This window comes from Octopus sinensis, linkage group LG2 (assembly GCF_006345805.1).
Source record: "Octopus sinensis linkage group LG2, ASM634580v1, whole genome shotgun sequence".
Lineage (NCBI taxonomy): Eukaryota > Metazoa > Mollusca > Cephalopoda > Octopoda > Octopodidae > Octopus > Octopus sinensis.
Window position 1 is genome coordinate 41,073,955 of NC_042998.1, and position 27,718 is coordinate 41,101,672.

At 31.9% G+C, this 27,718-nt stretch overlaps 1 protein-coding gene across 8 annotated transcripts in view; it reads left to right on the forward strand.

Moving 5' to 3' along the window:
- The window catches only part of LOC115232614 (dystrophin), a 744,226-nt gene that overhangs the window by 255,397 nt on the left and 461,111 nt on the right, over window positions 1-27,718 (forward strand). For all 8 annotated transcript variants that reach the window (XM_029802603.2, XM_036512501.1, XM_029802605.2 and 5 more), the window contains 3 exons: window positions 1,895-2,050; window positions 6,612-6,776; window positions 12,792-12,974. In XM_029802603.2, coding sequence (XP_029658463.1) covers window positions 1,895-2,050; window positions 6,612-6,776; window positions 12,792-12,974 — 504 coding nt within the window. The remainder of the gene's footprint in view (window positions 1-1,894; window positions 2,051-6,611; window positions 6,777-12,791; window positions 12,975-27,718) is intronic.

A 27,718-nucleotide genomic window follows, 5' to 3' on the forward strand; every position in this document is an offset into this window, starting at 1 on the left:
TATCTCAGCATGCCCTTTAGTTTTTTTTGGTTTTTTTTCTGTTGTACTAAGATCCTGTCCAGAAGGAATAATAATGGGCTGGTTAATTTTAAGCTGAAAAAGGAAATAGTTGCTGATTTGGTAGAATTGCATGACAGGGTAGTGAATTCAAGTGCTCATTGTTTAACACGCACACACATACAAAGAAAGAGGGAATGATGGGGAGAAGAGAGGACGACAGCATAAGGCATGTTTAGCAGTTAATTTTAAGTGAAGAAGGGATAGTTTTCAAATATCCAGAAGAGCAGTATCTGTTACAGTACTTTACAATTAATTTTTTTTTCATGCTAGTATCGTTGCTAAACCTACATTGGTAGTTTGTGGCTTGTTTGCATTTTTTGAATTCCTTTGTGATCATCTAAATTAATCATTGGCAACATTAATGTAGAAAATAGTAATGTATCAAGAGTAGATGTAATCATTTATAAATCTTTCTTGGATTGTGTTAAGCAGAATAAAAGATAGTACTGTGGAAGGTGTCTGATATATCTTAACATTTCAGAAAACCACAAGATTTGTGTTATTGATATATAACACACACACACAGTCATCATCATCATCATTGTTTAACATCCGCTTTCCATGTTGGCATGGGTTGGACGGTTTGACTGAGGACTGGCAAGCCAGGAGGTTGCTCCAATCTGATCTGGCAAGGTTTCTACAGCTGGATGCCCTTCCTAATGCCAACACTCCGAGAGTGTAGAGGATGCTTTTGGTGTGTCACTGGCATGAGAGCCAGTCAGGCGGTACTGGCATCAACCTCACTCGAATGTTGCTTTTTATGTGCCACCAGCACAGGAGCCAGTCAGGTGGCACTGGCACAGGTGCCAGTTAGGTAATGCTGGCATCAGCCATGACAACAATTTCACTTGACTCAACAGGTCTTCTCAAGCACAGCATATTGCTCAACAGTTGAAGAGTACTCTTAAATGGGCTGGTTATGTGACACTGGCATTGGCCATGGCTACGATCTCACTTGGCTTGCTGGGTCTTCTCAAGTACAGCATATCTCTAAAGGTTTCTGTCGCTTGTTATTGCTTGTGCAAGGCCCAACGTTTGAAGGTCATGCTTCACCACCTCATCCCAGGTCTTCCTGAGTCCACCTCTTCCACAGGTTCCCTCCACTATTAGGGTGTGACACTTCTTCACACAGCTGTCCTTATCCATATGTAACACATGACCATACCAGCACAGTCATCTCTCTTGCACACCACATCTGATGCTTCTTATGTCCAACTTTTCTCTCAGGGCACTTACACTTGGTCATGTATGTGGACTGACATTACACATCCAGTGGCGCATACTAGCTTCATTCCCGTGTCTGTACTGGGTGTTTTTTCTTTTTTTCTGTGGCACCATGGAGGTCACCAACCATACAGATTACAAGACTATAATCTCCTATACTGAGTGGGGCTACAGTAGAGCAAGAAGTAGCTTTATGTTAGAAAGTAATGGTTTAGAGTATGAGAGAAAGAGTCAGAACAGAAGAACTACTCGGCTACTCACATTGTAGAGAAGGTAAGAGTGACCAGGATGGAGCTGGAAAAAGATAAAAATAATGGTGATGAGATGTCAGGATGGATTCTCAAGTTACAGCATCAGTAGAAGTGATTGGGAACAGGAAAGCAGAAAAATTGTGGGTATTGCTGCATCCAAACAATTAGTTGATGGTTCAAGTAGAGTTGCACAAAAAAAGAAGCAAACATTGAAACTTACACACTTAGTCTCTAACATGCTCCTTCAAAAGATGTCTCTCTTTATACAAATGTTAAGATATATAATTACCTTAATATAGGTGATGGTTGGAATGTCATTTCAAGAAATTGATAGTATTATTTTATTACTCTGTCTATAGAAATTTTACAAAACTATGAGTGAATTGAAAACAGAGGTTGAATATGTTATCAAAACTGGACGACAGGTTGTTGAAAAGAAGCAGGTGGATTTTCCAGAAAAGCTTGGGAAACAGCTGGATGCTCTTAAGCAACAATATAATATACTCGGTGGTCAAGTAAGTTTTAATCTTTTATTCTTATTTTCTCTCAACTGGTATTTATATGCTGCAAAATATAATTCTGTTGCAAAAAATATACCAGTCATGTTATTATTCATTTAGGCTATGATGTAAAGACATCAATTATTCAACTAATACTCTTTGATCAAAATATTTATAATTTTAATTCTATTATCTTTGTTGGCTTGAAGACAGACCTAGAGTAGTGAGGGCATGTCATTGATGGGGTCACAAATGGCAATGAAAGGACTTTGACAAACCTAGTTGATTGACCAAACAATTAATCCAATAATCAATAGTTAATTGGGTTAAATAGTTAGCTAGTCAACTAATAATAATAAAAGAAACAAAATAAGACCACTGTGGGCCAAATAAATAGTGGCCCTTCTGAAATACAGCAAAATCTGTTCCAACATGGATTCAAATTATAAACCTTGCAAACTGAGTATAAAAAGGAAGGTATTCACCATTTTCACACTAAAAAATATTTTGTGGGCTTTTTTGCATAGGATATGAAGTAAATAGACCATTCTGTAAATCTATTCAGTGTAATATTCTTCCACTGCTCTCACCAAATAAGCAGGTATAAAAAAAGCATTGAAGTGGTTTAGTCATTGTTTTGATATGTTGCATATTAATAGTTGTATGATTTCAGTACTCACAGTATTCGTAAACAATAACTTTATTACAGATGTTGCAAATTATGTGTTCTGTTTATATACATTCTAGCCTTTGAATTATCTGTTAAGCATTTCATGATACAGGAAAATGATTTCATTGCAGAGTAATAAAAAAAATATTAATAGTATGCAACTTGCAAGTAGCAACAAGTAAACAGCATTACTGCAAGGCAAATATTTTTAGGTGGAACTTAATGTAAGATACTGTAAGATATTGTTTAATGGTAATGCTTAATCAAATACATATATACATATGCACAGTTATAGATTCACATGCACACAGCTTATCATTGCTATAATTATCATAATAAAAGCACATCTTTGCTATTTGTGTCAGCCCTGTTACCAACTCAAAGTTTCTATTTGGTATAATCTTAGCACGTTATTTTAGATTACTTTAGCCCAGCTGATTTAATGAAAATTAAACTTGCAATATTATTAACATGTTCACCTGAGTTTCACTGACCACAAGTCATATAATTCAGAAAGATATTCTTCAAGTAGCTGTAGGCTTCCCCTTATTTGTATATTGTGGAAAAGAAGCAAGTGAGCAAAAAGATGTAATATTTGGAGTGTTAAAAATCAAATAAGCATCCCATTGATGAGCAAAAACAATATTTATTTTCATTTCTATTATAGCTGTTGGCATAACTGTGTGGTTAAGAAGTTTGTTTCACAACTATGCAGATCTATGTTTCAGTCCACCTTGCAGCGTCTCGAGCAAGTGTCTTCTATTATAGTACTGGGTTGACCAATGCCCTGTGGAAAGCTGTATAAAGATTATATTCATATAAATGTAGCATGTCCATAAATTACCATTACAATTTGAAAAATTTAGTAAACGATGGAAAACAAGAATAGTTACTAAAAATAAGGATAACCAAACTAAGTTTACTGGAAAGCATAGGCAAACAAAGATTTATTAGAAGCATCAGATCACTTGCATATGGGCTTCATTTGTTTGCATGCAACACACTGCATACAATGAATTGTGGAAGAAGTTGTAAAGATAATTTGTGAATACTCTGTGTGTGTTGTTTCAACTTGACCACAGCTACTTGGCTGATACACATAAAAGAAATATATCATTTAATAACATTTTGACTAGGCCCCATGCAACTTCATAGGTTTGTCTAATGAAGTTAACTCTACAAGCCTGATAAGTTACGCTTGTTTGATGAGCCTACAAATTTTTTAGTTACCTAGAACTGAAGCAGACTGTTATTAAATGATATATGTAACTCCTACCAAATGTGCTTAGTGTCACTTACTTTTATTGTCCACTCATCTATACACACACACACAGATAGATAGATTCTTTACATTCACACTTTTCCAAAAATCACTTAGATACAAGTGGTGACATTGCTGTTATTTTCCTGGTAACAAATTGTCTACAGGCACTGCGCTTTCAAAGATGTATAGAATAAGAGATCCCTTATTTGAAAAACACTTAAGGGTTTTATTGACAAGAAGAGCATCTGGCTGTAAAACATTGCCCCAATATATTCATCTAACTAATAATAACATGGTAGAAATGCATGTAAAAATGAACAAAAGAAACTCACTAATTGAAAAAATTCTGTCTGCTTAGATTATCTTGACACCCTATAGACATATGAACCAACATAGATATTTGTGCAAATTTCTATTACGATATGTGATGTTTTCATTTTTTAAGAGGATTTGGAACTGTATAAAAAATACTAACTTTTCATCTCCCCTATAGATTTACTGTAATTTAAAATGTAAAACTGGTATGAAGTCAGTTTTCAATATTCTGATCTTCTCCATTCCTCTTCTATTTGTTTATCCTCATTTTCATATTTTAAAAATTCATATTTTAACACTATCCATACGACATATGCATATAAGTGTTTCTTATCTACAGCTATGAAATCCCATGTGGACAGTTAAAAGACACATTTAAGTGTAACCGGAATTTCACCCTGCTCACTACAATATAGTGAGTAGGGTGCCTCTGCCTTAGAGAATTTTATGGCTCTTTGTGAGCGACACATACGGGCATTTGGGATTTCATAGCTATAGATAAAAGAGGTTTCAATACATCTGTGGTATGGATATTGTTAATGCTGATGGTGGATTATATATTTTTAGCTGTAACTCAATTTTTAACTGTAACTCAGATCCACATTCCAGAATAAGGGGTGTCACATTTAATCATCAAAATTTGTAATATTATATCTATAAGAATATAAAGGGTAAGATAGGTAGATAGATAAAACTAAATTACCTATCAGTATTATAGTTTTGTCATTGTGTATTTAGTATTAACTTTACATTTCTTTCCTCAGAAGTTAATGAAATAAGAACCAGTAATATCTTGGCATCATTTCAATTGACTTTATCTTCGCCCCACAAAACATAAGATTGCCTAATGCCTAGTCAAAGGAAATCAATATTCTATATATTGGAGAATGTGAAAATGTATAATTGTAATAGAGATTTTAAGATAGATGTACTTCCAATTCCTCTGTGTGTGTGAGAGGAGATGACGAGGGTGGTGATTGTGAAGTTGATTATAATAGGATGTAGCAAGCTATTGATCTGTCGAGTTTCTTTGTTGTTAATGATACACACACACACACACACACACACACACACACACACCTATTGGTAAAAAGTTCAAAGTAACTTGTGTAGAATATTATAAGAATTGAACACTTTATAATAACTTTCTAAATAAATATTATTTTAATTCATGACACTTTTTTAAAGTACAAAAATGTATTTAATGATTTAATGAGTAAAAAATATATAGATATATTCTTTTTCTTTTTTGTAACTGAATTTAAAATTTCTACTTGTGAAAATATTTTCCGTATATTCTCCCTTTTATTTATTCGGCTCATGTGGAAGAATTGCTTTTTTTTTACAGTTGTAAAAGTAAGCTCAAAACACTATAAAGACTTGAACTTACGATCATATGTCAGTAGTTCATTATCGTAATCTTACAGCCTTTATGCTCCTACTCTATGATCAACTTGATACTTAAGTACATTAGAGTTTTGTATTTATGATGGATGTATATAACTTCAAATGCTGGAACAATTTTTTTAAAGTGATATTCTGTATCTCAGCTATTTTTGTATTGAGAGGTTACGACTCCATTACTATAGACATGTGATTAGCCTGTCACAGGAAAGAATTGCAAGTCAGATCCTTTAAGCTGATTCAACCAGCAACAGGCCAAGGAGTAGACCAAGAACAAGATGGTTAGATAATATCCATACTCTCAGTTGGTCATGCTTGGCAATCCAGCTGGAAAGTTTTAATGATGGCTGCTTCTTGTAGGACACTATGGGGGGAGGTTACCTGAGGACTGTACCTCAATGACCCACTCAGAAATTGGAGCAGAGCAGATGAATGGATGTACTTTTTAGATGAAGTAACATTATCACAGTGTCCCATAGCATTGAGTGTCTCAATTTTTGATGGTTAGGGTTAGTTGATATCAACACCCCCAGTATTTAACTAGTACTTTATTTAATCAAAATAACAATCATTAAATATCCATTTTCCATGCCAGCATGGATTGGACAGTTTGACAGGAGCTGGAAAGCTGCACCAGGCTCCATTTTTCTTGCATAGTTTCTACATCTGGATGTCCTTCCTAACACCAATCACTTTACAGAGTGTACTGGGTGCTTTTTTATGTGGTACCAGCCCAGTTACTTTATATGTGGCACCAGCACGGACGTTTTTTTACTTGAAATATTTTGACTTGTAATGTTTTTTATATAAAATGATATTTTAAGACCCAACTATTTTCAATAATCATTTGACAGATGTTTTCCTGATACATGTATTGAGTATTTTTCATTAATTTATGCTATCTTACAATTCTCATTATATAGGTAACACAAGGAAAATCAAACTTAGAGAAAGCTGTCAAATTAGCTCGAAAACTGAAGAAGGAAGTTATTTCAGTAAAAGAATTTATTTCCACCAGGAATATTGAGTTAAATGAAAGAGCAACAGATATTAATTGTAACCTAGATAAAGAAGTGGAATTTATTTCTGTAAGTACTTGTCTGTTTTTAAGGCCTTTTCTTTTTTTTTTTTTTTTTTTTGAAAGAATGTGGAACAAAGAATTGTTTATATGATGTTATCATTGTCTGAAATTTCATTTCCTAATGTTCCAGCTTTTTCTGGCAGTTCTACTAAAAAATAAAATTAAAAAACAAAAAACTTGGAATTTTTATTTATTCAGTTATTTTTCTTCTTTTATGAGTCTGCTAATAACTGGAAGTGTGCAATGCATAAATTGTGTTTGATTAATTTTTAAATAATCATGGTGAGGGAAATGTCATTTAAGAATTCCAAAGGATGTAGAGCTAGAGCTAGAAAATGTTTCAGAAGATATGGTATCCATTTTGATGGACTGGAGCCAAAGAGATGTATGATAGTTATTTTTGACACCAGCATAGTAGAAATAAGTTCAAAGAATAAATCATAGTTATCATGACAGAATTGGGGAAGTCAGCTTACTGTATGGAGAAAATTGAAGGGAATTTGTGAAATGTGTTTTTATGATTTAGCAGAAGTTGCCAAAAGATGTTGATTCCAGAAGTTTTAAACATGTTAAATGGTTAAAATTTTATTTACTAAAAAGTTATGACTTTCCAAACTTTCCCTTTCCTGAGCATAAACATGTAACCAACGAGAGGTCTTCTGATATAATTAAAATAAAGAACAATAATAGTTAACTCAACTCATGAAAAAGAACAAAATATATTAAGAGACACTTGAGGACAACTTAATGGACTTAAAAATGAAAGTAATTCCTGATAGACATTAAATAAAAGACTGTGGATGGTTTTCAATCTGTAGATGAAGAAATATAAATATAACTTGCTTCATACATTGCAACAATTAAAAAAGTTTTCTTAAAAATAATATATTGAAGTTATTATCATAAGTAATTGCTTAGCCAAATAACTCCAAAGAACTTCAAATTGCACACTGCAGTTGTTCCACCTATTTCCAGACATTTGAGATACTTTAATCATAAGTGTGGCCATTGAAAGGCCATATGCAAAAGGTAATTAGCCAGTTGTTGATTTGAAATAGGTTATGACATGAACCTAACAAAAGGCAAATTTATGATACTTAAATCAAATGTTGTTGCCTGAAGTAAAGAAAACATCTTAAAGAGGGTGTATGTAGTTCTACTAAGTTCCAATCATTTAAATTAGCTTGGTACATTTCTTAATTGTATCTCAAAATTCTATTCATATATCATCTCACTTCTTTTCTACATTAATAATGTGGTCTTTTTAATCTCCCCCCCACACACACACACACTCTCCATATATTCTGATATTATACTTCAGAGTTTAAAATTGACCATGAGAATTTTCCTTTGCCAATGGCCTAATTCTAATGGCTGAATCTATCAAATAATTAAAAATCTTCCAAACGTGGAAGCAAAGGTTTAATGTTAATGATCCTGCAAACAAACCAATGAAAAACAAAAAAGAATTAGTAAGCAGGAAGGAAGGCAAATGTAGCCATCTCAGAAGTGACCAAACTGAATATGAAGAAAAGTAGTATGTAGGAATTCCATAGTGTACCTAGTATAAATTACTAATGCATGAAAGGTGCCATCAAGCTGATTGATAGACAAAAAGACTTCATATGTAATGTAAAAAAGTGCACAGGAGTAGTTAGCAGTAACTGCTCCTATAGAATATATTCTTTTCAACTGCTTGGGAGGCTTCTTAGAAGTAGTTGATTTCTAGTGTTATGTAAAATATTTTGATAGCATATAGCTAGAGTAAATCAAGGTGGAAAAAGTCCAGGGAGCTATTATTTCTTTTGCCAACAAAAGTATTCTTTCTCCAAGTCAAGATGTGAGGCAAATTGTATGATGCTTGTGTACAAAGTTTGATGTTGCATAGTGGCAAAGCATAGAACATTGAGGTTTATTTCATTTTCAAACCATTATCATCAATAGTTGTTGTGTCATTACATTGCTTTAAATACGTCAACTGCTTTCATATTTGTGATTTAATCTCAACCTTATTTAAATAGCTACATAAAAGTGCCTTACTGTTAAGGAAGTATCAAATCAGATGGCTAAGATATTGTAACATCTATTATTCCTTTACACTTGTACTAAATTTAGTTTTATTTGGTCTATTCTAATATATAGTCAAATGATTACTGTCAGGAAGAACTTCAAATTATTCAAAATTTACTCGAATAATTAATTACTACAGTTGTTTTGTTTGCAATGAATGATCCAACTTATGCCAATATAGTGAATGAATATAAAATTTTATAAACAAATAACTGTCATTTCTAATGTTATTTAACCATATTCATTTTTCTTTTATATTCAAGATGGCTTTCACTTGCCAATCATTACTTAAAAATGTACCAAGACAAAATTAAAAAAAAAAATTCCTCCTCCTCTGCTCAAAATATTCTGTTTTTATTTACTTAAATTCTAGTTTCTCATATTGGCTTCTATGATGTGTGTGCACATATATGCACGCTCAATTAAATGAATATTTTCTCCTCCATTGATTGATGATTTAATTTCCTCAAAAGATTTCTTCTTTTTTATGTCATTGAATGTCTTATATTGTTATATGAAAATCATTTAGTAAAAATATTCTGCTCACATTGTTGAGGAGCATATGCTGTAGTTTTATATAATCTACTGCATTCTTGTAAAATTCAAACCAATTTTTTTTTGTCTCAAAAATTGTCTGAATGTCTAGGAAGTGATTGGGTTATTTAATTTTTGATATTCAGAGACAAAATAATACTGAAGCATAAATGAAGTAATGAAACACTTTATTATACAACTGTAGATTCACTTCAAGAACCTATTAGGGTATTCTTATTATGAATTTAAAAACAAAAGAAAAAAAAACAGCTTCTGGTGTTAACACAAAGTAGAACATTCTAGTTCTATAACTTGTATGCTCTATTTTATTTATTGTCAAATTTTTTAGTGAGAGAAAATCATAATTGGGATTGAGCTATGAAAAAAAAACCCCAATCCCGAATCAATTTATATTCATTCTTTAATATTAATAATCCTTTCTGCTATAGGCACAAGGCCTGAAATTTTTTAGGGAAGGAGGGTAGCCAATCACATCAGTCCCAATAGTCAAGTTGCATTCAAGAATAATTATTTGTAACCGCTTGTATGTAATGCAAGGAAAGGTGTTTTCTTTCATATAAGTTGTATTTTAAACTGTTTATCATTTCATCATGATGAAAGATTATCACACAAACTTCATAATTCTTTTACTCATTCAAACTTGTGTTTTAACTATCTCTCATTCTCTCTCTCATACACATATGTGTGTGCAAATACATAGATGTTTTGAAGCTATCATTAGGCCAGCAGAGTTTATATAGTAAGCATTAGGACGAAATCAATAGCAATCCCTTTCTACTTTGCTCATTGTCAGTCTTTATTTAAATATTCCCTTATTTAGTGTATGTGTGTGATTGTCATTTATAAGAGATGACATCACTCAAGATCAGAACAGCAAAATATCATCTCTAGGATACACTACAAATCAGTTTGTGATGTTACGTCATATTTATGTACTTCACCCTTCAGGTGTACGCTCAGTCTACAACCATTTTTACTTATTTTTATCTTTTACTTGTTTCATTCATTGGACTGCAGCCATGCTGGAGTACCACCTTAAAGGGTTTAGTCGACCAAGTCAACTCCAGTATTTATTATTAAGCTTGATACTTGTTCCATTGGCCTTTTTTGCCAAACTACTAAGTTACAGAAATGTAATCAGGCCAGCACCACTTACGAGCAGTGGTGGGGAAAAACACACACACTCATTAATATAATGGACTTTCACACATTTTCTGTCTACTAAATCCACTGACATGTCTTTTGTCAGTCTGGAGTTATAGTACAAGACACTTACCCAAAGTGTTGCCCAGTGTGATTGAACCAAAGAACACATGGTTTGGAATCAAGCTTCTTTACCACACAGCCACAGTATATTTCTTAATGTATGTGAAGTGTGTGTGTGATAATATATATATAATTATAAAGGTGAGTGTAAGTTAAACCCTGTTTTAATAAACATGCAATTTAGCTTAGCTATGAAAAGTAAACAGTTATTACACTGCAGGTTTATCTCTACATGTGCCAAAAGGAGGAATCGATTTGAATAATTTCAGATTTTGTTAAACTTTCATCACAGAAACATAAATCATTTTCTGCTCAGTGTGCAAATATGAAAGGTCAATTTTGTTATTTCAAACTTGTATTCAAAATAAATGGCTAAATGCTACTAATCTCTATGTGAGCAGAAAATGTGTTTCCATTTATTCTCTAACCACTTTACAATATGTGGTGAGTGCATGAGAAGGCACCAGCATTTGCGAGGTTGTCATGTTCCTTGCGCAGCAGAGTCCTCACTACATTCTGTTTTCTCATTCATTTAGAGCAAAGGTTCTCAACCATTTTTTTTATCTGTGGACCCCTTGACTACTATTTCATTCTTCTGGACCTCCATAGCCATTTGATGTTTAAAAACAGTTTTATAGAAACTTCTTTCAAAATTCCTATATTGTTATTCACACATTAACTCATGTAGGTTGAACTATATAAAATGCTTAAGAAACTTGTTTCTTGCAATACATAACCAATGCATACATACACATCAATGCTATTGTGGGCCCCTAATTTACTATTTTGTTTGGGTCCCCCAAAATCTAATATGGTTCCTCAGGGGCCATATTGACCCCAGTTGAGAACCACTGATTAAAGCAATGTGAATAATGGAGCAAATAGAAGAGAAGATAATTAATGAACATGAATTTGGGTAAGAATGGAAAAGCAATATTGTAATTAGGGAAAACATTAATAGGAGTGACTGAGGAAGAGGACAATGAACAGGGAAAGGCAGTGGTAGATGGAGTAATGGAAGAGAAACAGCAATGTCAGTGTATTAGGAGAAACATTGATAGCAGATGGTAATGAGGGAGAGAAAGAGAGAGAAAGAATGAGATAGTTGCACCAGTAATCAGCTGTGAGAGAGTTTGATGAATGTCAATAACTAGAGAGCTGGCGAGAGGTAGTAGTGGCTTGCAGCATAGGCAAATAATGTTAGCTGGTAAGAGATGAATCATCCTAGAGATAGGCATTCATATAAGAGTGTGATGGATACTAATAAAAAATAACTTTGAAGAGAAGAAAAACTTTTCACTGAAGATTAGCTGTCTTGTTATCAACATCCAATATCTTTAAAATATACTCTCGAAGTGTTTACATCATTTACAGTCACATCTAGTTTCTGCAAATTTCTTTCTATTGCTATATTAGATTGGTCAAAATATGCAGTAAAGTCTTCTCCCACTAAGACTACAACAATAGATTCTAAAATTCTTAATCAGGAGATGATGAAACTGTATGTAGATGTTAAGTATGCCAAAGGAAATGGAGAAAAATAATAAAAGGAATTGTTACCATTTTCTATGTCCTTAAATCTAGCTTCATAATTTTTTAACAAATAGTTTTTTACTTTCATATGGATGCTCTGCATCAATATAAATGCAAGTTAAGCCTCTATCACCAACAGAGTTTATAACTTAGTTTGATATTTTGCTTAATTTAATACTATTTAAAGTTATTTTCCATTTATATTAATTAGGAATGTAATGCCTCGTGACCTGTTAAATCAGTGTGTACTGCTTACTTTTTTCAGGGTTATAGACAAATCAGCCAAACTGGGCTTATCCCTCTTCAAAGTTAAATTCACATGCATAAACCCTATCGGTAAATTTGAAGAGAAGCAACTAGAGAATTAGTAATGTTCAATTTCAATTTTAATTCAGTTACAAACTCCACTTGCAAAATATTTCCCTCTACACTATAAACAAAAGTTTTATTTTAATACCCAGGGAATTACATAGAATTCTAATTGAAATTGTTGTTGATCCATGCAGTTATTCTGTTACATCTTCAAATGTAGCTATAACCATAGAAGCAATTATTGTTATAATTGGTAGGTTAATGATATACTTGCTTTCTTCTTCAGACTGTAGAAGATGAAATGTTGAAACGACAAGGAGCTTTATCTTCTATTTTGGACATTACTAATCAACTGAAGAATATGGCAGATATTGGTATGCTTGAAGATGCTACATTAAAAGTGAATGCACTTAAACAGCAATGGAATGAATTTGAAGAAATTTTAGCGAAACAAAAATTACAATATGAGGTAAGTTCCTGATTTTCACAATTTCATTTTATTTCCATTTGGTGACGTGGTGGTAGGGAAGATCTACCCACCAATGTAAGAATGACAAATTGCTTATTAAAATAATTGAGGAGGTGATGGGGTTGAGGGATGTGTAATACCATCCTTTGGTGGCTCACTCAGAATTCTCCTGTTAAGTTTCCACCTACTGTCCTCTTCTCTATCATCCTCTTTCCTAATCACTGTAACATTCCACCTGTGTAATGAGTCAGTCCGTATTTGATCCCTCCACCATAATCCATCATCACTATACCTCTTTTCCATTATCACCCTTCTATCATTCTGTCTCCCTTTCAACACTATACTTTTGTTACAAGGATTGAATCTGTCTGTATTCTTTACCCTCTGTTATTACTCTCTACCACTATCATTCTCTCTTCTTATGTGATTTATAGTTGACATCAACCACTTTATTTATCATCTTTCTTACCTCATAACTTGCACTCTTCTACCATGACACATCTTTAAATGCTATCCTACCAGGCTATTTTATATTTAACCTCCTAACATGACATTTTTATTGCTATCTCATCACATTATTTTCTATTTAACCTCCTATCAAACTGCCAATATGTATCTATCACTGTCTGCTATCTCTCTACTTCTACCATCTTAACACTCTGTTTCTTCCATCATTCTCATACCAAAGTCTTTTTCACCCTTGTAGTAATTACTCCCTTTCTAATTTTCACACTCTTTGTCACTTTAAATAATCCGAGGCTACAAAGAATACTCTTTAGTCTTACAAGGACTAAGGCAACTTATTGTATTGTTTCACTCTGATATTTTCTCTTCTCTCACCTTCTTAGCTTTCACTCTTTCTCCTCTATTTACCCTATCAGTCTTCCTTACCTCAAGAAAATGGATGCAGTGGGGAGAAAGAACTCTAATTTACAGAGATCAAGGCAATCTTCTCTCTCCCTTTCTCTTGCTTGTGTCACTATAAAATACACCAGGTACACTTTGTGAAGTGCTTGATTTTAGGAAGAGTATCCAGCCATAGAAAACATACAAAAAGAATGGAACATGTGATTTGTTGCCCTCTAATCTCTCTAGGAGGCATGTGACTTTGTGGTGGGGGGGTTGTACTTGTGATTGTATGATTATGATTTTGATCCCCTGATATTGTATTCTTGAGCAGGATACTTCATTTCACATTGCTCCATTCCACTCAGCTGACAAAAATGAGTAAACCTGCAATAGGGAATATATATATATTATATATATATATATATATATATATGTCACAGAATCTAGGAAACCAGCCTTATGAACCTTTGGCCCAGGAAAGACCTATGATGCAATTTTTTTTTAAAATTATGTCTAGGAACTAAAAAATAACTGAATCAGACTGATAAGCCATCCAACCTATATCAGTGTTGAAAACAAGCATAAAATGATGCTGATGATATTCATCTGCTTAAAGAAATTTGGTTTGTATGTGGAATATTATAAAAGAATTGAAATAGTCATATATTTTAATAGTTTTAACTTAATATTTGGATAATTTAAATTAAAGCTCTCAAAGTAGGTGATATCACTCCATGGGAATCAGTGAAAAGTCTTATATGGGTAATGGGAACAGAGGGGATCATAGGAGAGGTAATAGATGCATCTTTTAATTGCCCTAATTTTCATAAAATCTTTTCAGTTTCCATATTGTGTATATTGTATGGTAATATTATATTGATGAAATGTCTTATGTCTAAGTCTTTTAATGGCAATCAATCTGTTGGCAGTAACTTTTTGTAGCATATTTGATTTTGCTGAACAAAGAAGAGGATGAGTGGCATTGAAAGAGAGTGAACAAAAAAAGAGGGTGACAATTTAAAAAGCTTTTTAGAAACACTCATTTAAAAGAGTACATTCTGTTACTTAATAACTAATTAACTCCTAAACATTATGTGTGTGTGTGTGTGTGTGCGTGTGTGTGTGTGCATATATATGTGTGTATGTTCATATATATGTGTGTGTGTGTGTGTATATATATAATGTGTGTGTGTGTGTGTGTGTGTATATATATCATCATCATATTACTAGTAGGTGTTCTTCATTAAACTTATATGAACATTGATTTTTGGATATGTACTCATTTTGTATCCACAGTATAAAAAATTTTACTGATGTTTGTGATTTCATAATACATACTTTTCTTATTCAACTAATTCATGGTAGAAAATTACCATTTTTAAATCTCACAATGTGAGACATTCAGCAACAGTACTTTGTAGTACAGATTGTTTGCCAAGATAACATGGCAGTCCTGGTTTAGGACAAATGTTGCTGTAATTTAGCCCCAGGAGACATCGTCTCCAGCTGACTATATGACGTGATCCAAGTCCTTATATTTTCGAACAAGGGAATCTAGCACCCCCACCTGGCTCAAAACAATATCTCTGTATCGCGATTTCTAGGTTATTTCCCTTCATCAGCACAGAATAATTGTTTGGCTAGAGGTGGCACTGCCAAATTCCTGTTCAAAATATATAGCTTTCAAAGTGAAAACTAGTCACTGATCTATAAATTAGAAAATAATCAGTAATATTCCTAAGAATGTGATATTATTAAAAAAATAAAAGTTCTTTATGAATGCTCAGAAAGATTATCTCTTAGGTTAAACAAGAAATGTAAAAGTCAAGATTTAAAATTGAGATTTTCTGCAGATTCTGCAAATTCATGATTTATAATTGAAATTTCCTACAAACTTTTGTATTTGATTTTTCATGAAGTTGTCATATTTTTCTGATAAAATTTTACAAGAGATTTAATAATTTATGAAACATTTAATGTGCTATGATTTAAAGTCAATTTAAGCCTCATTATTGTATTTATCTTTTGGCATCCTTCACAATATTTAAATATTGCTGGTCATTGTTACTGAGTGTCTTTACACCCCCATACACTGTATAATTGGAGTAAAATGCTTACAACTCTCCTAATGCTACACCTAACCACATTTTACAGTCACACTTTACAGCCTTGTACTGAGAAACCCAACAAAGGAAGTCTTTAGAGCTCTTAAAGCTTTTCTGCCCTTTTCATAGATACATATGTGTGCATGCACACACAGCTTAGAGACATGTCATATTGAGTGTATAAACTAGAACACAGATTTAACAGTTAGCCATTACTCCTCTTCCATGCCATATGTGAATTTTACATTCAATTGTACTGTTCATCCAGTGTATACATACAGAATGTAATGCTTTGTTTAAAAAGATCCTTCAAGTATTCAGCACTCATTTTGAAGATAAGTGTTCTGTTTTCTACATCATGCCAGTGATGAGTATTTTGAATGTAAACTTACCATCAGCCATGGCTGGTGTTATGTGACATCACATTTCATCTGAACAATGTTCCCACAATCATGAATGAGTCAATAGCAGTTGTAATTTTTCACCTGCCATACCTTGCCTATCGCATTCTATTGAGAGTTGGATTCGTTTTGTGAATTGGATAGCATTTATCATTTTTCACTACTTGTTGTTTGGAATTTTTAATGAATTTTAGTATCTTCTATTATTTTCATATTATCTTGGCTTTTTGTTTTTGTTTGATGTTTAAGCAATATATTATAACTTATCTGGTTTTTGAAGATATATGTTATACCTAGTAGGTGGCTCACCAATGTAGAATGTGTTGTAATCTATTGACTGGTGTAGTGCATGCATAGAAGGAACTTCAGAGGTTACAAATGATTATCGATATTTTGCTTTTTTTTTTTTTTTTTCAAAAAGACTCCTAAATTGGGAAGAACTTGAAACAAAACACCTTAAGTTACATCATAATCATATTGTATTAATTGAAAACCTTGTAAGATGATTGAGTCAAATCTATTGGCCTGCCATTTTTGGATGGAAAGAAAAAAAGGCCTGATTTCATATACATCTTTTTGTTTGTTAAGCTTTAGATATTTTTACGGAATTTCATACTTTTTATTTATTTTATCTCCTAAAAATGCCTCTACATATGTGTGTGAGTATGTCATGTTACACACACACTCATGTAATATTGTTTCATTCATATTGTTTTGCATATTTCTTTAAAAAGAATTATATCCAGAACTAAAATCTTAATTATAACTTCAGGTTACATCAAACTCAGTAACAAGTATTTTCTAAGTGGCCACAGCTAGGTAATTTAACTACAGTGAACCCACTAGCTAATGATGTCCTCTTGCAAAGAGATTCTCATTAGAGAACAAAGTCATGAAATGTTGCCAAGATTCTCTACATTGCTGTAACCAGTTTTGGCTTCACAATCATAAAAGACTAATTAGACAAATACTTTTTTTTCTATTAGGAACCACTAACACAAGTCTATTATGCCACATTGAAAGTGGTAGAATAGAATATGCATTGAAATGGTAGAACTTAGTTGCTTTTTTTAAAATCTTTATGCTGTTATTGTTATTTCCTTGAATATTGAAGCTAATTCTTGTGGAATTTATAGACTTCCAATATTCCTCTAGAAAGCAATGCTTGTTAACCTAAATGTTCTTTTTATATAATTCTGTCTGTTTTGTGACTTAGCTTCATCCAGTTTTAAAGGCTGTTATTGACTTGGAGCAAATCTTACATAGTACATAGTGTTTTCTTTAAAATACTATATCACCTATAGCCTAATTGTAGTATTATTTCTTAAAGTGCCTGTAATATCGTAAGAAATGCTTTACTGTTTTACTTGATCATTTAAATGATCTCATGTCTTTCATTGTCATATTTCTTTCTATAAAGAATACTTTTTTAATGAATTTTTGAAGTGAATGTTCTTAATTCAATATAGTATGAAAATATTCTTTACTAATAATTCATGACATGCAGAATGTATCTATTAATATAGGGTTGGAAGGAAATTAAACACGAAAGAAGAGAAAACGATTATAGTTTTATTTTTTGCAATTTTCTGTTAAGCATTTTAATAAGGGCTACATTCTCTGTGTTCAAAACATAGTTATGAAATAGCTATCTCTTTCTTTCAACAAATAGGTGTGCATACAATGCTGTACTTTTTTTTTTTTAAGGAAAGGAAAAGCAGATATGTGAGAATTAGGATTAAAATAGAAATATTCTGAAACATTGTAGGCCTATGTAATTTATCCAGAATGGAGAAACTAACTTTCAATAATAATAGTGATGATGAAAAATAATTTAACCCTTCCTTGCTGTATTTCTAATGACATACACTGTCAATGTGTTTTAATTAATTTGAAAAATAATCTAGGTTTTGGTGTTTGGAGCATATCTTGTATGTTTCAGTCATAGGACTGCAGCCATGTTAAGGCAATGAAAAAAATTTAGTGAAACAAATCAATTCTAGGACTGATTTCTTAAATGTCTGGTACTTATTCTATAGGTCTCTTTTTGCCAAACCGTTAAATTATGGAGACATAAACAAACCAACACCAGTTGTCAAGCAGTGGTGGGACAAATACACATACATGACAGGCTTCTTTCAAATTGTGACTTCCAAATCCACTCCCAACACTATAGTAGAAGACACTTGCCCAAGGTGCTGTGCAGTGGGACTGAAGCCATTACTTCATGGTTGGGAAGCAAGTCTCATAAACACTCAACCATGGTTGTGCTATCATAATAGTTTTTTTTACATATTTACAAACATTTCAAAATTAGATTGTTTTGAATTATAAAATCAGACATTCTCAAACACATTTGCATCAAAAGGGTTAAGCTGATTAATTTCCACTATTTTTCTCCAATAAATATTTAGGAAATTATTCTGGATTTATTTTTAAATATAATGAAAATTTTGTCTGTAATGATAATGATTCAACTGCATTTAAATCAATGGCAACTGATTGAATTCTTGTTGTTATTGAACCCTTAAAAAAAAAAAAAAACATTGATGTAAATTTAACATTTTACACTAATCAAAACTGATCAGTATTGGATTCTGAATGAGGCTGAGAAGAACTGAACTTATATGATTAAATGTTCAAACCTGAGTTGGTTGGATGAGGCGGATTTATAAAAAGAGGGAAGTGAAGACAAAACAAATATCAACTATAGGATGCACCTATAGTATAATGGTTAGCAACAGAATAGACTGTTGTCGCCATTTTATATGGGCTTATAAACTAGTCAGCTCTCATTAACTTTTACATCCCACTGCCCATTTTTTTCCCCATAAGTATTTTTCACTATGATTATATATAACATTTGTTAGTGAATACAAATCTTTCCTTTAAGAAGAGTTTCTTGATTTTTTTCTTCTTTTCTACACTTGTTCTTTCTGAATAGTGTAGGAAGACAAATGAAATGAAATCAAACTTAAATAATGGAATATTTTAATGCAATTTTCTTTCACAATTAATCCAAACCTGATATGTTTCTCATATTTAGGTCAATTCATTTAAATATATTATGATTATTTTAATCTGAATTTAAATCGGATCTGAATGAAAAAGAGGTGAATCAATTTTTTTTTTATCAGACTGATATTTGAAGTAGACATAGAAGTCTTTTCTCAATATTTTAGTAATATTGTAATAAACTGATGTGAAAATTGATTACTATAAATAAAGTACAGTTTGTACGAGCCATGTAATTGGTAAGTGCTATAAAGAAGACAGAGTGCATTACAATATCTTACTCATAGTCGCCAAATTTTCTCTGCTTCTGAAAAAGGCCTTTACTCAAGAAAGGAATGTTTCTAGATAATAAATTTATATTTGTATGTATAAGCTTCATAATGAAATCACACATAAGTTCCTTATAAATCTTATGTAAGTTATTTTGCTTTCTGTCCTTCTTACATCAAAAAACTTGGTACAAATAAGTAATATAGTTTATTTAGTTATTTTCCAGCCTGCAATAAATTATTGTAGGCTTGTTAAAAAGATTCAGTACTGTGACTTATATAAATACATAAAATTAAAGATATATCTTCCCTTTGAAACATTGGAGAATTACATTTAAGCCTTTCTACACCTCCACTTTCTTTGTCTAGATGCAAGCTCCAAACTTTTACCTATCAATCTAGAATGTCTGTAACAAAAAAAGACAATAAAGATAACACCATCATCACAGTACTCTAGTAGACCATAGTAGAAAATGACACTTCAAAAATGCATTGTCTAGAATAGGCATGGGCAACTTTTTTTGAAAAGCAGGCCATGTGAGACATGATGCATAATGGTGGGGGCTCACTATTAAAAAAAAAAGAAAAAAATTCAAGGTAATTTTTGTTGATGTACTATTCAGAAAGTCTCACTGAGTGCAATTGGCCCATTACTGGCCTAGAATTTGCATCTACTGTAGAAATAAAACTTAAATTTATTAATATTTAATTTTATTGCAAAATAAGAACATTTTTTTAAGAAAATCACATCAGAATGATATTCAGAACAACATAATTTGTAATTCTGTCACTGAAGTAAAATGCCATGGAGCCATTGGGTTAAAACTTCTCAGTGGAAAATAGAAAAACTAAAGAAAGAAACAGATTCTAAGAATTTTTTTAATATTACCAGAATATAGGGCAGTGAGCTGGCAGAATCCTTAAACACACTGGGCGAAATGGCTAGCAACATTTTGTCCTTACATTTAGAGTTCAAATTCAAGGTTGACGTTGCCTTTCATCTTTCAGGGTTGATAAAACAAGTACCTCTTGAGCACTGGGATTGATGTAATTAACTTCCCCCCCCCCCTCCACCGAACTTGTTGGCCTTGTGCCAAAATTTTAAACCAATATTATCAGAGTAGATAGGTTAGAGATAATGTTTTCTGTTTTAAACTAGTAGTTTTTATGGGGAGGAGTTAGTTGATGCCATCAACTCCAGTATTTGACTGGTACTTTATTTTATTGATACTGAAGAAATGAAGAGCAAAGTTACCCTTAGCGGAATTTGAATTTGGAATGTTAAGAGGCTGATCAGATACTGCAAAAAATTTTTATGATACTCTAACAATTCTGCCAGCTGAAAAATAAGTTAGAAATAATAAAATAAGGCGCAAAATAAAAATCATTTGCTTGGTAAAATTAAATAAAGTACTTCAGAGAAAAGGAAATAAAAGTGTTATATTTGTAACTTTTGAAAGGGTATTATCCATGTAAATAAAAGTAAAGTGAAATCACATAAACCAGGAATTGAAACTGTGTAGTTGATTTGACTCTATGGCATTTGTTCCTAATAATTCTAGCATTAGCACAAAAGCCACAGATATTGGAAAGGAGATAATTTAAATTGACTGGTTCATTATGTCAACATTGGAAGGATGAAAGTCAAAGCTGACTTAAGTGAAACTTGAATCTGAACATGCTGAAACTAGACCCTACAAGGCAGTCCCCCAGCACTCTAATGATTCTTTACAATCCACCCTGACTGTTGAAATACAGTGCTTTTATTGCAAATAATATTGAAAATAATAAGGTGTTTAGTAAGATAACTTTGGTATTAAGCTGGTGTTTGGAACATAAAAATAAAATTTGATGGAAGGTATTAATTTAGTTCACTTTAAAGCAGAAAGTTTGTTTCATAGAAGCAGAGTGGTCTAAGATGGGTTAGTGTCAAAATGATATTTACTTTTCATAACCTCAAAAAATAGTTATTTTAATTACCTAATATGAACTGTTATGATTATAAGTATTAGCCTTCCTGCTTTCATTTGTAACTCTCTTTTTTTATTATGAATTTTCTCTTTTTAAGAAAAAATGCTATTATGCTATGGTCGCAACTTCTCTTGGAACTGTTTATAGAAATTTTCTAAATATAATATACATTTGTTTAATCTGCTTTTTTTTGAATACATATATTACCAGTTTCTTTTTGACCAAGCTGTCCTTGAATGTTAGTTAATTATACTAGAAAAATTAAATGTTCAAAGTGAGTTGTATGTGAGAGAGCATGTACTGTATTTGTTTCACAAGATTCGTATTAGATGCAGATATTGTTGTAATTTGGAGATGGTCAATCTGCCATGAAATGCATATGCACTAGTTGTGTAATTGACCATGGTGATGTATCCCTATTCCCTACAGACATTCTACTATATTCAAATTATGTAATAGCATATTAATATCACAGAAGTTCACAAAGACAATAAAGCTCCTCAATGCTCATATGAGAATGTGATGTCACACCTTTTAGCCAAAGAGTTAAACTACAAACAACTTGCAAGACACCAACAATATCATACCTGCACATTATGGGATTGAGAAGGATCATAGATCTATCTCTGATACTATTGCTGGATCTCCAGCTAATCCTGTTTGTGGTGCCAACATCCTTTGCAACACAGGTTGTTTCACTTTGATAGTCATTTACCCTCTAGAGTGTTTGCAGATTCCTCTTTAGTTGGATCAATGACTATTACCATTCATGCAACTTTAAAGATAGCATTGTAGGAAGCATTGATATCCACCTTTCAGTATTGATTTTGTTGTTGAGAAATACATGAAAGTAATTTTCAAGAGTGATGTGATAATGTATGATGATAATACCAAGGAACTGAGGGTTCTCTTAAAACTCGTATGAGTTAATGATGAGATTACTAAACATGATTTTAAAAGATTTTGCTCCATAAGATCTAAATGAAGTAGTTCATTTACCATTATCTTGTCTATAAATAAGATCCCAGTAAGCATTGGTTTAATGGAATAAACCTGTCTAAACTCTCACAAACCTCAGTCAAATTAGAAGTATGCTTAAATAGTGTTTATACTTGTATAAACAACACATTAAGTGGTATATTCATATTTAATTTTAAACTATGTATACAAGAGAAAGATGTGACCCTCAGTGTCAGTCTCACTGGAGATGTGGCCAACCATTTTTAGGTATAATGCAATAGATTACTTGGTAAATATCTAAGAGAAAGGTCCATAACTGTGATAATGTAATTTTGTCATAGACCCTTGACATTGAAATAACTTAAGGCAGATTAGATGAGTGTGCTATGAAAAGCCCCCAAAACATAGCAAATTCCACTCACTATGGTTCTCATACTGAGAAATGCCAGACCACAAAAATATCAATGAAATCCTTCTTTGCCTTTTTGTGGGACACATTCAAAAAGTTTCAAACTATCTTAAATGTAACAAATTCTCTGTTCCCTTTACAAACCTCATAGCCTCATAAGAAATATAATACTAGAGCCTGAATGTAATAGTGACTACCCATGTAACATTATATTGTAATTACAGCACGATTGTGAATGGTCATGGTTAATTTTCACTCCTGTCACCACCTCAAATTCGTGTTTTAGTCGCATGCTAAACTTCCACAAATTTTGGAATTCTATGCCATAAATTTTCTACAAATTGAGTTTCATAACTAGTACACTTTATTTTTAGAGGAAGTCATGCAAAATGATAATTTTATAATTATAGATTAAAAATTTATTGGTTATTTAAATCCTCCAACATCCTTTGGTTTTCTTTTACTCCCAATTCCCTCTCAAATTTTTTGTGTGTCTTGTCTCATGACTACTTCATTTCATCCTAGTCTATTCTTGTCTTGATGTCTTCTTTCTTCGTAAATAATCACGAAACTATTCTATGAAAGCATTTACATGCTTTTAGCCATTGCCAAGAACTATAATTGTTTGAAGCTCAACTTGACATCATGTGCATTACTATGGGTGCAGGCAGAATGCTACAAATGGGCTAACAGTTGTGAATATAATTTAATAATAAGACAGAATAGAGTTTTGGCAATAATACCATGTTGCCTTTTAAAATCATTTTATCTACTTTGTTGTAGGTTTGTTAAATTTTAATAAAATTGCTGTTCTGTTATTAAATTAAGCCTTCAGCAATTTCATCATGTTTGAATATTGTATTTAATTTGACAAATGCAAACTAAAATACAAAACAGAAGACATATTACTTTATTTTACATTAGAAATGTTTTCTTTTCCTTAAAAATAGAAATAGTAATAAAAAATTTTATATGGAAAATTTTGTTTTCATATTCTGATAAATATTTAGAAACAATGTTGTATAACTTATTCTGAATTAATGTTATAAATTAACAGTTTTTTTTTTTTTAGTGTTTAATTACAAAAGTTAATTTAATTTTTCTTATTTTTGTAATAATTCTGAATAATTTCTTTATTTCCCTGTTATTTTTTTTTGAGTTAATTCAAGGAAACAGTAAGAATATGAATTGTTTGTCATTGAAAATGTCATAATTTTCAAATTCTTTTTCCATCATTATTTCTTTATATTTTTAAACTATTTAATCTTCAGAGTTTCAATATATGCTAATTATTTAAACGTATACACACACACACACACACACACACACACACACTCTCTCTCTCTCTCTCACCCCCTCCCCTTCTCATTCTCTCAAAACATGACTGAGACAAACATTATCTGTTCAAGTAGAAAGTTTGACAGATAATAGTCTGATATAATTTACATCCATTTTGTAATTCCATATATCATTTCCGAGATGTATGTAGTTTCATGCATTGTACATTTCTTTTCATATGCATTATTACACATGTTAAACAGATGTACATGTAACTTGTAAATAATATAGATTACATGATCTACAAATGTAGATATTGTTTTTCTTTTTATTGAGGAAATTAATATTGCAACCAGTGGAAATAAAGAGATTAAAATTAAATTTTGATCTCTTTATTTCTTGTGTGCTGATTAAGCTCTTTAACCAGGAATTCAGGACTTCATCAATCCTAGGAACCTTTCAATTGCTAGAGATTTTCAGTTGGTAAATTCATTACTAATCATACTGTGCCACAATTGTGGCATTTCTTTCTTTTTTTCTTTAGTTTCCTATTTGTTGTATAGCTTCCTTGTATATTTTAGTTCCATGTGCTCTCTTAAGCAGAATAGTATTTTTTGTTAGTTGTATCTTCAATTGTGGTTGTTATTAGTCTTTTAATGTCTGTGGAATTTTGTCTGAAATTGGTCATTCTGATAGAAGAGCATCTTATTTTTCAAAGTATCTTATCCAGCATTTATTTGCTAGGATCAGTTATTTCAATTTTTCTTTCACTCCAGGCATCTCTTTTCTTAATATTGTTCATTATTGATAGTTTTTCTCTTTCTTTTGTCAAATATGTGTTGTGTATTTTTCTTTCTTCATCACTACTATGGCTACTGAGTAAATTACATTATTGTGGATTTGCTTGAGGAAAATCTTTTGAAGGATCTCATTGTATTTGACAATTATTTCGTGGAGGTTTTTGTTTATTTCTTTTCTTTTTATCTCGATGTTAGACCTGATCAAGCATATCAAAAGCATTCCAACCATGACCATCCCATCCATTTTTTCCAGTCATATTATTTATACTTTAGAGAAAACTTTATCAAATAGCTATTTCTTTCTTAAAATAGCAGGCTGTGATTAGATGAAGATTTGGTTGCTATTTTTAGCAAAGCAAGTGACTGCATAGAGGATTTATTCATCATTTGAGGAGGTGTTTCTGTTGATCAATGTTGATGAATTTTGTTACAGTTTTTTTTTATTTTGTTGACTCTGCTTATATTATCATTATGCAGGATATTGTTAAGGTTTCTAGTTATAAGAGGGGCAAAAGTATACTTTTGTTGTAACTGAGTATTGGGCTGGTTATTTCTTAGGAGTTTTTTTCTCTCTTTAGTTTTGTATTGTGTGTGTGATAGTATGGCCTTTTCATTTGTAGTCAGTTCTGCTTATTTCTGAGATTTCAATGACCTTAGCTTTTTTTCTGTGGTTGGGTTATTATTTTCCTTCGTGAATTTTTATGAGCTGTTCTATTTCTGAGGGGTTTTTTTGTACATTAAAAAGCTGCATATATTCACATTTCATTTGAGTTTCTTTTTAAAGCTAAAATTTGAGAAATAACTCAGGGCTTTAGAGAATTTATATACTAGCTGAAGGGAGCTATAGTATGGCTGTATTAAATATATTGTTTTTGGTCTACTATCTCATTTTCATTTTAAACAATGAGAGGTGAAGGAAGTGAGTCTTCTTTTTGGAAGCAACTTTATTGGAAAGTTACAGCTTCTGGCATTCATATTGCATTGTGATTAAGTTATCAAATAAGTGCCCCTCATTTCCCTAGGTCACTAAGTTTTGTTTTTCTTTGTAATTTTGTGTGTATTGTCTATTATACTTGAAATATTATTGCCTTGTTCATTGCAGTTGCATGATGATACTGTAAAGAATGTGTTTTGTGCATAATGAATACAAGGAAAACATAGAATACTAGCTTTTTTATTATTTAGCTTTTAAGAAATCTTGGTTGAGCAGACCTATGAGCAAAAAATCTTACATACCACTATTTCATTTAATATGAGCCCTCCTAGTTTTTCTGAGATAGCGGAGGGTAATTTGAGTGTAATATTGGTTGTTATTTCTAGCCGGTTAAATGACCACTTACAGCAGTGGTTCCCAAAATGGGCAGTACTGCCACCTTGGTGGGTGTTGAGGAAAAGTTGGATGATAATAGGATGGCCCAGGAGTGGGTGGTGGATGTAAAAACAACAATAATGGGTTAATTAGGTGAAGTTTTATTTGTGAAATACTGTTGTTTTGAATTTGCTGCAGAAAGTGGTCTATGTTTGTGGGGGTGGGGGCAGCCTGAAAAAGTTTAGGAACCACTGACTTAGAGGCTCCAATATTGTGCTTACTGGCATCACCATCTACTTAGTTTGATAGTTCTGTGCTGCATCTGTTCTGTTATTAGTTCTCATCACATTTACAGTTCTATGGTTATGTTGATATTCATCTACACTTCTTTTGAGTGTGTGTGTGTGTATTACTCAAGTCATTGCTTGATAGAATCAGTAGACCATTGAACACAAGACTGTGTGGTACTTAGTTATATATTTTAATTTCTGGATTCTAATTCAACAGAGGTTAACACTTTACCTTTACATATAAGACTGATAAACGAAAATTTCTAGTCAACTACTATAGACAGCCTAACTGAGTAGCTCACTCAAATTTGAAGCTTTGTGTCCATGTTAGAAATCAATATCATTATTATTAGTTCTACTATGTTGCTGTAAACTTGGTCTCTGGATTCGTTTATGTTGCTTTCTTAGAAATAGCATCTCATTTTTCTTCATTCTTTCCTAAACTGTAAATCATTGCAGAATATGAAGATATTACCTTGTCAAACAATTCCGCCAACCATATTAAGAAAGTAAATAGATGTTCCAATTGTGTGATTGCATTAGGATTATGCTTTAAAAATTATAAATTTATGCTTTGCAAATTTATATATAAAGCAATCAATTTTCAGCAAAGAATTACATATGTACTAATTTTGCAAAATTCTCTTGAGCAACAAACTGAACTGAATTGAGGATTTAGCATCAATATTACTCTGGTAAAACTTTTCAACAGCCATGTAAGGGTTGCAATTGAAAATCAGATTTTTAGGTGAATGAGAAGGCTTACACTTGAATGTATCAATGGTGATAATGATTTCACGATTAAAACAAAAACAACTTAAAAAAAGAAAATTATAGTACTTCAGTAGCTTCAGCAGATTAGGAGTTTTTTAATAGATTGCTTAAAGTTTTTTTTTCTTTCTATGATCTTGTAAGAGCATTAAGAGACTTGTCAATAAAGATTTAGTAGATTCTATCAGATAAAACAGGGAATAAAACAAGTTAGCTAGATATACAGATGATAGGAAGATATCTTTTTTTTTTGAATATCATAGGCAAACATGTATAGACAGATTATTTCTATGATTAGAGTCAAACTGATTTGGTAA